The 12213-nt window shown below is 43.1% G+C and overlaps 1 protein-coding gene across 1 annotated transcript in view; it reads left to right on the top strand.

Moving 5' to 3' along the window:
- Positions 1-11654, top strand: part of AGMO (alkylglycerol monooxygenase) — a 126981-nt gene extending 115327 nt beyond the window's left edge. Inside the window, exon 13 of the mRNA XM_083468414.1 lies at positions 9434-11654. Coding sequence (XP_083324540.1) covers positions 9434-9514 — 81 coding nt within the window. The 3' untranslated portion in view covers positions 9515-11654. The remainder of the gene's footprint in view (positions 1-9433) is intronic.
- Positions 11655-12213: the final 559 nt, after the last annotated feature.

The following is a 12213-nucleotide window of genomic DNA, read 5'->3' as shown; positions in this document are numbered from 1 at the left end:
TTCCCTGTCAATAAAGGGTTGTTGTTTTTAATTGGGATATCAGACTTACTTCTAGTGGTTTCTTTCAGTTGTGTTACCTTATTAGTTTGCTAACAAATAAGAACTGTTGTGTGATACATAGAGTAGATACGGAGTTCAATTTCCTATGCGGGAAAAGTATTTAAGTGAGATCCCAATGAATAGTATGCCAGAGTGATAGTTCTGGCATATTAAATGCCCCCCTCCCACTGATGCTCTATGAAGTATGTGTTTTATCTCTTTTGCCACAATACTTACCTTTAGTTCTCAAAGGTTTTGTATTGTGGTTGCAGACTGAGGCTAGGCTGTGTTTCCTTTGTAACACCATTATTTTATGAAGCATCATGAGGGGGCACTGGGCTTCCTTTTCAGGATCCTTCATAAAATATTTGGCCTTGAAAGCAATAGGGAATGAGCTGATCTCATACTCGTCTCTGCTACTTCCAGCTGCTAAGTTCACTAAGTGAGCAGGAAGGCAATCTCTTTATTAAGAGGTATTCCAAGCTATGAACAATTTAAATCTGCAGTTGAGATTGCTATTGCAGATGACATTCTGCCGTCTCAGTTCTTCGCTGCTCAGTGCTAAGCACCATCTTCAAATACACAAGAGTTGCAGTGGCTAACCTTTTTTCGGCCTACTACATTCACCATTGGCCAACCTTCTGTGGGAAGGGGGAAATGGCCACCTCACACTGTGTATGCACACTTTAGCATTCATGCACTTACACAGGGCACCTTTTAGCAGAACATCATTGTTCATAGCCTACAGGTACTTGGACTGTAACAGGGTTAAGTTGTTTGCTAAAGCAGATATGGAGATGAACCTTGTGCCTGGTTCAGCAGTAGCAGAGCCCTAACAAACATAAAACCGATCTATTCCAAACTTAGCTTTTTTTACACATGAAAATTTTGTTCAGAAATAGTTTGTGTACAATAGTATTTTTCTGGAATTCTGTATGAGTTTTCTCTCCCACCCCCAGTCACTGGCTCAGATTTATTCATTGTTTCATGATGTCTTTGGTCCAAGCTACTTCCCACTCAACACACCCTCTCTCTCTCACTCTCTCACACACAGCCTTTTGCATGGAATTTTGGTCTGGGCTCAATCCCACCCATACACAGGTTAAAAAACATTGCAAAAAATAAAATCATATCAAGATGTTTTTAAAATAAAACATATTAAAGTTAAGAAATTATTTATGTATCAGCACCTTTATATATGTAACATTGATTAGTGGTATATGTTTAGAAGTTACGGGACTTGCAAGTCTCAAGTAGTAATGAAATTTATTTTAATCTATGAGACAAAAATCTCATAATTCCTTTATTGATACTTGTGTTACCATTGTATGGATTAATTATAACGTGGCATTCAAGTGGTTCAGATTACATCTTCATGCATTTATTGTACACAGCCACTTAAAAGAAATTTCAGTGTTTTAAAATTCTTCAAAAACAAACATGCTTGTTTTTTAAACAAAAAACACATACCAATAAACAATATCATTTCTGTAAGCGTAGGTGACAGAGGAGTAGCCATACTTGTGTTTATGAAAATGTACCTGCATGTTAATAAATGTTCTAAATTGATATCAATAATGCTTTTAAAACCAAGAATTGTTTGTAACGGCTGCAAATCAGTTAAGGACTGAAAAGAACAGAAAAGGGTCCTATCTCAAATGTACTTTTCGTTAACATGCAAAGCAGTATTATAGTGAGCAGAGCTAATTGCTTTGACTGACAACAGCTATCCAGGTATCCCACAGAGATCATTGACATTGCCCGATGCTTAACCTCCCCCCCCCAAAAAAAGATCTTTATTGAAACTTAACATATATACATAATAACCAAAATTCCCAATGATTCCCTCACATAAAATATAATATCTAAATAACAACACCTAATTATACACTTAATTATAAAACCCACTGTCAGGGAACTGCCATCGGCTCAGGGGGAAAGCCGGATGGAAGGAAGCCACGCCTCTAGTGGGGAGGAGATGCAGGGCTCGGAGGATGCAAGGCGGTGCCAGGACACCTTGCCTGAACAAAGCGGGGAGGAAGGAGGTCCCCCTTTATCCAAGCCTTCCTTGCGCAGTAGGCTTTCGCGCAGAGAGGGGAGGCGTAGACTGGGGGTCAAGAGACTACTCTGCTGGGGAAGATTTAAGGACCGCCCACTCTCAGATTCTGCTAGTGAATGAGCAAAACATGGAATAGAGGCGCTCTGCATTGTAAAGTTTTTTAGCACCACTTATAAAGCTTTGGAACAGACCAATGAGGCATCTTGCCTGATTGCTCTCGAGCAACCACCCGATAGCCATAACACCCACCATCCACCCTCTACTTCCCTCCACAGCAATTCAACTTCTTTATATTTCTTTCTACCTTTTTTCCTTGCATTCTATAATAAATTGTTACATTCTGATTTTTCCTTCTTTCTTTATTGGTTTTGTTATTGCTTACATTTTTTATTCTAAACCTATTAACATGTCATTTTTAGAACAATATTTTGACATATAACCTTCGAAATACTTCCACTCCATTCTTAACTTTTGATTTGGTTGATAGCTTATAATTGAAGATAATTTTGCCAATTCTATATATTCACTTAATTTACAAATCCACTCTTCCTTTGTTGGTGTGTCCTGAGATTTCCATTTAGTGGCAATCTCCTATGTTTTGATCCTGCACCCTAGAATCCCAGAATTGTAGAGTTGGGAGGGACCCCGTGGGTCATCTTGTCCAACAACCAACAGTGAAGGAATTTCAACTAAAGCACCTTAATACTAGACATTTTCTTTTAAAAAAATGGCTTAATGTTTATTTAGATAACACAAGATCTTTCCTGGTAGAGTCAGAATTTTGAAGAGGAAAGATAAGCAACTGTGGTGATTCCTTCATATGGTATTGAGGCGGGCTCTGAATGTTGAGCCCAACCGCTGTCAATACTTGACGTGAATGCACTGATTTTGCAAATGTGGTTTCCAACCACATTCATTGATAAAACTAGTTGAAATTTATTGAAATTTCTAAGTATATATTTTTGCTGTTGCTTGTTGTAGTGGCAGAAAAAACAATCAAACACCTTAAGAAATAAGAAACATTGTCCTATTGACTGTGCTGAGTGCTCTGCTCCATCAATAAAATGTTGGAGAATTTCTTCTCCCCCTGTATGAATTTAGTGAACTGATCTCTGTCTTCCCATCTCTCTACACATAAATAGGGTGGGTAATTTCAAGAAGTCACTTGTCCAGCTGTCTTTGTTGTTATGCTTTACAGTGAATGGTTTACAGTGTATGGTGAAAGAGTTTGGCAAGCGGTGGATCTGCACGGTAGACAGCTATAGACACAGCTCCTCACAAATTGGAACCGTTTCGACATTACTGAGATTTCAAGCAGCTCTTAAATGCTTATTAGTGTGAATTGGGCCTGATTTTATAATCAAAGGCTTTAGCCTGGTCGTAAAATTTCTGCTTGAGAATGGGAATGTTTGTGCATACTTACACCTTTTTAAACAATAGCTTTAAGTGCTGGGGGGGGCGTGCTTTTCACTCTCCCCCCCCCCCCGTGTTTATGCAACCATTACCTGTGTTTTCAAGGCTTACTCAAAGCAGCTGGACGCCTGGTGTTTTCTTTGCCCTTTATTGGAACTCTTGCCAGAACAGGTAGTCAAGAAACGGAAAGTGGGGTGGGGGGTGGGATTCCGGCATCTGCCTGTTTTCTCTCCCTCTCCTCTCTCCCTCTCTCAGGAACACAGCTGTAGCTTCCATAGGAAGCACTCATTTTTCCCATCAGCCAAGTCTCTGCGTACCCTTGGGTCCACTTTTGGCACAGCTCGTCAAGTAGGATACAGTTTATGGCTTAGAACTCATGAGAGAAAGCATTCGGGCGGTCCCTTTCCCTGGCAGAACACCGAGAGCAATTCCCCAAGCTGCAACACACATGTGAGCATCTGACCTCTTGTTAGCACACCATGGGAGAGGTTAATAATTGTTGAGACTTCAGGCATCCCTTTGACATAGAAGCAAAACAATAACAAGCTTTGCCAGGATACAACTATATGCTGGGGGGGGGGGCGGAGAGCTGTGTTTGGTTCAGTTTGGTTATAATTTAAACAGGGGATGGGGGGGGGGACCCAGTGGGTAGGGACGCAAATGTATCACAAGAAAAAGAAGGGATCAGCATACTCCTTTCAAACCACCCCTCTTATTTATATAATTTGTTTCAGGCAAAAACTGCAGTTGGCTTGCCCGTGTGCTACTCTGGTTCATTGTTTCTGATAGGCTGGCCAACGTGAGAACAGGATGCGGGGAGAGATGGGCCTGATCCAGCAAGGCTCTTATTACGCTTGTAAAGTCACCTCTTTACAAAGTATCACATTTTAATAAGGTGCTATCCCATAGCTGTTGAATTCACCAATGCAGCTACCACAACAAACATGAATAGCTGGCCAGCTTCAAGAGATGAGCTGAAATTTATCAGAAAGATAATCTTCTGAGAAATCTTTTGAAAACCTGCTTCCTTGGAAGATGAACACTTTGCTAAATACAGTGGTACCTCAGGTTAAGTACTTAATTCGTTCCAGAGGTCTGTTCTTAACCTGAAACTGTTCTTAACCTGAAGCACTACTTTAGCTAATGGGGCCTCCCGCTGCTGCTGCTGCACCGCCGGAGCATGATTTCTGTTCTCATCCTGAGGCAAAGTTCTTAACCTGAAGCACTATTTCTGGGTTAGCAGAGTCTGTAACCTGAAGCGTATGTAACCTGAAGCATATGTAACCTGAGGTACCACTGTATTCTGCATTTTGTGTGCATGCTTGCCACCATTTTCTTCACAATGCCCTGGGACAATGCTACTTCAGAGGCACTGGGGCGGGGGATACAAAATGGTGGCTATTCTTCCAACATAGGAACTCCACAAAAAGAAATAAAGAACGCGGTGGGGGGTGGGACTTTCCAGTGCTGCTATTTATTGTGACCCCTTTCCCCAGAAACTGTTGGATAATTTCCTTCACCAAAATGTCCTGACTCAATTTTGCTGTCCAGGTATACTGTGGTTATTTTGACTGCTGACCTCTCCCTATTTTCATTTAATATGATCTCCTTTCTAGCACAGATGTATGGTCCTTTAAGTGGGTCATAGGTTGGGGCACTAAGGGATGGCAATGCCTTTCCTTACTTACACTTTTGTATCAATCTTAAAAAATCCATTGCAATGGAACACAGGTTAATGGTCTCAAAATTGTAGCTAAGGGTGTTTTTTGTTCAATATATAGTACATTAATGATTTTTCACATTAAATATGTTTGCCATTGGACTATATTGCTGATATTGCTGACAGGTGCCAAAAAAATGAGAAGAAAATATGTTGTTGGATTCTGTGTATTCCATGGTAGTATGTATGTTTTTTTATTGAAGGCTGTGATAGCAATAGCCAATGCGATAGCCAGTTACTATTGATGTAATTGTATTTAAATGTATTTGATTGCATATCAAGGCCACCTTTCTGAAAGATAAAATACTTTCACAAGAAGCAGAGTTTGGGGTTTAACCACTCATATTGCTGCTAACACATATTAGCTTCCACCTATTTCTAAACTGTAGGTGATATAAGAAGCCTTGTTTCCCCATCCCACATTATGACATTGAACAGATTTTCCCTGTTTAAACTATGCTGGAGCTTGGAATCAAATCAAATGGTTTGGCAGGTTTTTATGCTGTTAGAACATGTATTCAGGTAGAGAGCATTTTGTCCTTGTGTGTTATGTAAGAGCTCGTGCCTTAATGAAAATAGTGGAGAAGCTATATATTACGGTTCATAGGAAAGTGTTAGCTAGTTCATCTTTTCCAGGACCACCAGAGGGCAGTGTTTAACACTGCAGGAATAAGAGTCTCCTTTTATTTCCCCCCTCCTTGAAGTTTGGTTTTAGGGATAAGAGACTTTTGTGATAACTAAGGTTGTGTGTATTCAACCATTAGTTTTAAGGGCACAGTGACTGGGGAAAGTTACAGACTATGAACTGGTTACAAACTATGTACTACTGTAAATAGCTTCAGATCATTTGAAAGAACTATTAATGCTAGTATAGAGTGAAGGGGGCAGGTTTATTGCACGGCAGGGATATTTGTATGGCTATTTCGGCATTGCCAGCCTGATTCAGAACTTTGCTGGTGCTTCTGTGCTCACATAGAGTTCTGAGGTATCAAGGGCTTCCCCCATTCACTGTACAGTGGTACCTCGGGTCAAGTACTTAATTCGTTCTGGAGGCCCGTTCTTAACCTGAAACTGTTCTTAACCTGAAGCACCACTTTAGCTAATGGGGCCTCCTGCTGCCGCTGCACTGCCGGAGCACGATTTCTGTTCTCATCCTGAAGCAAAGTTCTTAACCCGAGGTACTATTTCTGGGCTAGTGGAGTCTGTAACCTGAAGCGTTTGTAACCTGAAGCGTATGTAACCCGGGGTACCACTGTAATATTTGTGACAGCTCTGCGTGACTAGAATATGACAGCAGGGCTGACATTTTTTTTAGAATTCCCTATGTGTGTAGCAGTGGCGTAGCGTGGGTTGTCAGCACCCGGGGCAAGGCAAGTAATTTGCGCCCCCTAACCCGTGGATTTGCGCCCCCTAACCCGTGGATTTGCGCCCCCTAACCCTAACCCCCAGATGTTGCGCCCGGTGCGGCCGGCCCCCCCCTGCACCCCCCACGCTACACCACTGGTGTGTAGTGGCTTTGCCTGTCCATTGGCACTCCTCAACGAACATCTTCAGTATGAACATGTATGCACACTAAGATATTTGGAGATACCATAGGCCTGTGTTGAGTTTCCATCCTTAGGGTTTTTCTACAGATTCTTCTTTTCTTCTGCAAACCTTAGGTATGAAAGCAGGTATGATGGGTGTTGTATTCCAACAAGATCTGGCACACACCAGGTTGGGGAAGACAGGCCTACAGCGACTGGCATTGTTTCTTAGGGTTTCAGACAGGAGTCATTCCCAGCCCCTGAGACTGAACCGTGGATGGGCAAAACGTGCTCTATCACTGATAACAAAGCATTCATAGAGGCTCTTAACTATTATGTTGGGAACATAGTGCAGGAGGCAATTAATATGTATAAATTATCCAAGGCTGCCCACCTAGTCCATGATTTAACCAAAACTTGATTCCAGACACAGTCTGCCCTGTTTTGAACAACACATGTGGCAGAGGATTGTGTGCTTGTTGGGCCAAGCTATGGAAAGCGATGTGAGCCAAAACCAGTACTTCAAATCAAGCCTGCAAAATCAGTGTTGATCTGGGGCATGTGCATAATACACTCCAGCAGCCTACTCTGTTCCAAGGGGTTAGTGGTTGTGTTCTGCTTCAGCTGCAGCTCACTAACCAACCTTGAAGGGCAGTCTTGAGGTTACGAAGGCATGAGCGATGGGTGGATGTGTGCATTCCATCACCCTTTCTCCTGACTCTGCTGTCAAGTTTCTTCGGGATTGTCATGCTAAATTAGACCCAGAATCCATCTTAGAAACTGGAAAGCAAATCTTACTTTGCAGTATGATCTTGACTCATTACTAGTGTATCGTGCCTTCTGTACTGAAGACATAAAACCTTGAATGTGCTCGGCTTTGAATACGACGTGCTTTTGTTTTCTTTTTTAAATGAAAATCAAACAGATTCCGTGACACAAGGCATCTCATTCTTTTATTTAATACGCTCCCCCTCTAAACGCTCATGGCATTTAGAAACACACAATAAAGATGGAAATTCTTTTGCATCACCACATTTGGGGCGGGGGGGGCGCAAATGCACACTTTTAAAGGATTTCCCTTTCATATAGTAATAGCTATCAGAATCTCAACAGAGAACACTTCTTGGGATTTAACAACCCACAGTTGTGCCTCAGGACCACCATCATTCAGTCATTACTCCCCTTAAAGAACACTGTGGTTTCGGCACCATTGTAGAAATGTTCTTTTTAAAATGAAGCCTATATTTAAAACTGCCTTATATTTAATGCATATTTCAGAAATGTGGTGTGATCTTTCTTTGATAAATAGTTACAGGAGCACATGCAATTATAGCTACATAAAGAGATTTAAGCACCATGAACAGCTTTGGGGGTTTTTTCACCTAGCCTTTCTCTGGATAAAGACAAGCACATAAAATTGTGTGTTGAAGTGTGTGCGCATGGAAATTTTTCCACCTTTGCAGTGAAATAGGAGTGGCACTTTTGCAACTGAGAGAGAGTAGGAACTCACTGGGTTGCAAAAGTGGCCCCTTCATTTTGCTGCGCACCACAGACCCTTCCAGCCGACTGCTGCATGTTAAAGATTAACAGAGTTGGAAGGCATCTCAAAGGTCATCTAGTGCAGCCTTCTCCAACCTGGTGATGTTTTCAACTGCAACTTCCATCATGTCTTACCATTAGCCACGCTGCTTGGAGCTGATGGGAGATGTCATACAAAACATCTGGAGGATGAAGGTTGGGGGAGACTGATCTAGTAGAAACCTCTGCTGATACATCAGCAGCCATCATAGGTGGACTTTCAGTCTCTGCTTAAAAACTTCTAGGTAAAGGTAAAGGTACCCCTGCCCGTACGGGCCAGTCTTGACAGACTCTAGGGTTGTGTGCTCATCTCACTCTATAGGCCGGGAGCCAGCGCTGTCCACAGACACTTCTGGGTCACGTGGCCAGCGTGACAAGCTGCATCTGGCGAGCAAGCACAGCACACGGAACGCCGTTTGCCTTCCCGCTGGTAAGCGGTCCCTATTTATCTACTTGCACCCGGGGGTGCTTTCGAACTGCTAGGTTGGCAGGCGCTGGGACCGAACGACAGGAGCGCACCCTGCCGCGGGGATTCGAACCGCCAACCATGCGATCGGCAAGTCCTAGGCGCTGAGGTTTTACCCACAGCGCCACCCGCGTCTCTAACAAAAACTTCTAGTCTAACATAATAAACAATTATGTCTAATGGGAGGCCAGCTGGCTAGGCCTGGTTGGGCTGTTCCCTTCCAGCCGTCCTGCTGCAAAGACCATCACCTTTGCTCCGACATAAATCAGCGACCTGGGCTTCTGAACTGTGCACACAGAATAGGTGTGAGGCTTGTGGAAGCATACTACAACTACAGATTTATTAATCATAAATCAGGACAAAGAAACATGCCGCGTGTCTCTCTTGTCGTCTCAGAACAGCAAAAAACAAAAGCTATACACAATGGAAGTTCCCAGCATACTGTGCTGAAATGTAAACAGACATGTGACACACAATTCCACACGTCTGCTTCTTAAGGTGGAATGGAAATGTCAACAATAATTTGACAGCATGCCTTATTCTATTCCTTGGTTTAATTTATAATAATAAAAAAATTGAAATGAAGTTCTCTCTCTCTCTCTCTCTCTCTCTCTCTCTCTCATATACTACAGGTGTTGTTTTCACTCTGCATTGCTTTTTGGGGAATACAAATGATGAAGAAACTCACCTCAAGCGTAGCAAAGCAGCACTGAAAAGAAATATGTCCAAATCTCCACATTAGGAATGCAAGAGCCTTTCTAGATCAGACCCAGAGGTCCGCCTAGTCCAACATCCAGCAGTGGCCTACCAGATGCCTATGGGAACCCTTCAAGCAGAATATGAGCACAGTAGTGTTCTCTGATTCATCATCCCCAGCAACAAGTATTCAAAGACTAATACTTGGGGAAGTGCGTGGCTATCGTGACTAGTAGCTATTTATAGCATTTTCCTCCATGAATTTGTCTTATCTCCTTTTAATGTGTCCAAGTTGGTAGCCATCATTACATCACATGGCTGTAAATTTCCATAATTTAACTGCACTGTGTGAAGAAGTACAGTGGACGCTTGGGCTGTGAACGTGATCCATGTGGGATGCACGTTTACAACCCACAGCGTTTGCAATCCATGTCTGCGCGTCTGCGCACGCGCGGGTTGTGATTTGGCGCTTCTGCACATGTGCAAAGCACGATTTGGCGCTTCTGCGCATGTGCGACCATCAAAACCCGGAAGTAACCCATTCTGGTACTTCCGGGTTTCGGCGGTCCGTAACCTGAAAAAATGCAACCCAAAGTGTCTGTAACCCAAGGTACACAAAAGTTTATATACCTCTACCACGAGCGCCTTTCTCACCTTTTCCCCCCTAAACTAAAAAGGCTCACTTGTTGTAACCTTTATTCATAGAGGAGTTATTCTAGACCTTTGGTCATTTTAATGGCTCCTTTTCCAGCTCTGTGTGATCTGGTGACAATTATTGCATGATGTATCCCAAGTGTGGTTGCATCCTAGATTTCTCTCTCTCAAACCTTTATTGGCATATGTACAACATTCCAGTAGATTTCTATAATGATTTTATAGATTTCTATAATAATATCCTGATTATGAGAGTTTTATATTCCTAATGATGCCTGACATGGAATTCACATTTTCCACAGCTTTTTCCACACTGATCCAACATTCTCATCAAGCTATTCACCATGAACCCAAGATCCCTTGTCACCCAGTTTGGAAAGATCTTTCTGGAGCTCTTTTGCAATCCCTTTTTGTCTGACCACCCTGAAAAAAATTGGTGTCCTCAGCAAATTTGGCCAACTCACTGCCTGCCTCTTACTCAAGGTCATAATTATAGCTAAAGTACATTCCATAGATGTGGTAGAAATCTATGGAGTTGGTTTTTGTTTTTTTAATGTTCACTTACTGCAATTTTATTTTTTGAAACAGTTAAGAAGCCTCAAATTGTTTTATTTTATTTTATTCAGGGTGTCGCAAACCTCCTCATACATAATGTAAAAGGAGTACTTTGCATCAATTCCACTCATGTGCAACCATATGTGGAAAACTTTTGAACAATTGATGAAACTCATAAATGGCATGCCTGGGGGGGAGAGGCCTCTCCTCCTTCCGGAGGGGAGGTGTTGTGGGCGGGAGACGATTCGCACGTCACGCAGGGGGCATTATGCCCCCTGCCCCATTCACATGGCTGGCGCCAGCCATGCCCCCAGTTGAGCACCCAATTGGGCGGCTTGGTGGGGGCGTGGTTTGCTGCTTAAGATGCAGCCGCGCCAGCCATTCAGCCCATTTGCACACCTTTTCGTAGCAAGTCACCCACCCACCACTCCCTTAGGGCTTAGGGCTTAGCTTTTCTCTTGACCTTCCTATGGACCTATGGTTGGTTGCCCAGGTTGCCCAGGGGGCCTGGTAGGAATTTTTTCCAACTGGCAAATTGGCACTGGCCTTTTGGGTTTTTTTGCCTACCTCGTAGCAATCGTCACAACTTTCTTGGTATTTGGCGGTTAGGCATTGGAATGTGTTGTTGGTGTGTGGAAGGGCAAGGTGTGGCCATCGCCTACCCCTTCAAATTTGGGTATTCCGTTAAAGGAATCCGGCGGTCGTGAATCCTGTCCGATGCCTGTGTGGCGGGGGGGGGGGGCATGGCACAACCCTCAGTGACATCAGGGGAGAGCTTATAGTTGTATTAGCATCAACAGGCTCCCCCTACTGGTGGTTAACCCCTCTTCAGACTCACCCCTCTCCGAGTGGGTGGAGTCAAATCTTCCGTGGTCCAATGCCTAAGCCAATACCTTCTCACTTGCTGTAATCAATAAAGTTGTGGCCTTTTCTTGCCCATTAACCTTATATACTGTGTCCACGTGTCTTTATTTCTCCAAGCGGGGATCGGGTCCTACCAACTAACTACTTTTCTTCTGACGTAGTACAGTCACCATAGTAAGTATAGATGGACAAATTCCACTGATTTAAGTTGACCTTATGCATTAATAAACCTATTCCCAGCCTAATTACATTATCCATGCATTGGATTGTGCCTTAAAGCCCATTAAAACCTGTAGGGCTTACTTCTGAGTAGTCAGACATAGGAGCATGGCCAGCTTTACCATTAGGCAGAGTAAGGAAGCTGCCTTGGGCCTCAAATGCTGGAGGGAACTAAGTTGTGTCCATCATGTGGTGTGCCCTACACCCACCAAGTTAGCCTGGTTCTTTGAAGGATGGTATCCTTTTGCCCATGTTAAAGAGTCAACTTTCATTTGAATTGCCTTCTGTACATGGCAGAGGCAAGGTGCTGCCTCGTCCTTTGCCTCGGGAAGCAAAATGTCTCGGGCCGGACCTTGATAGGGTTACACAGTTACCGGTAAATATTTTTATTTCTACCTGTGTTGCTGAATAAATGCTTCTCCAA

This window comes from Podarcis liolepis, assembly GCF_965112155.1.
Source record: "Podarcis liolepis genome assembly, chromosome: 12".
Classification (NCBI taxonomy): Eukaryota; Metazoa; Chordata; class Lepidosauria; order Squamata; family Lacertidae; genus Podarcis; species Podarcis liolepis.
The sequence above is the reverse complement of the archived record's forward strand: the minus strand, read 5'-3'. Positions and strand labels throughout refer to the sequence as shown.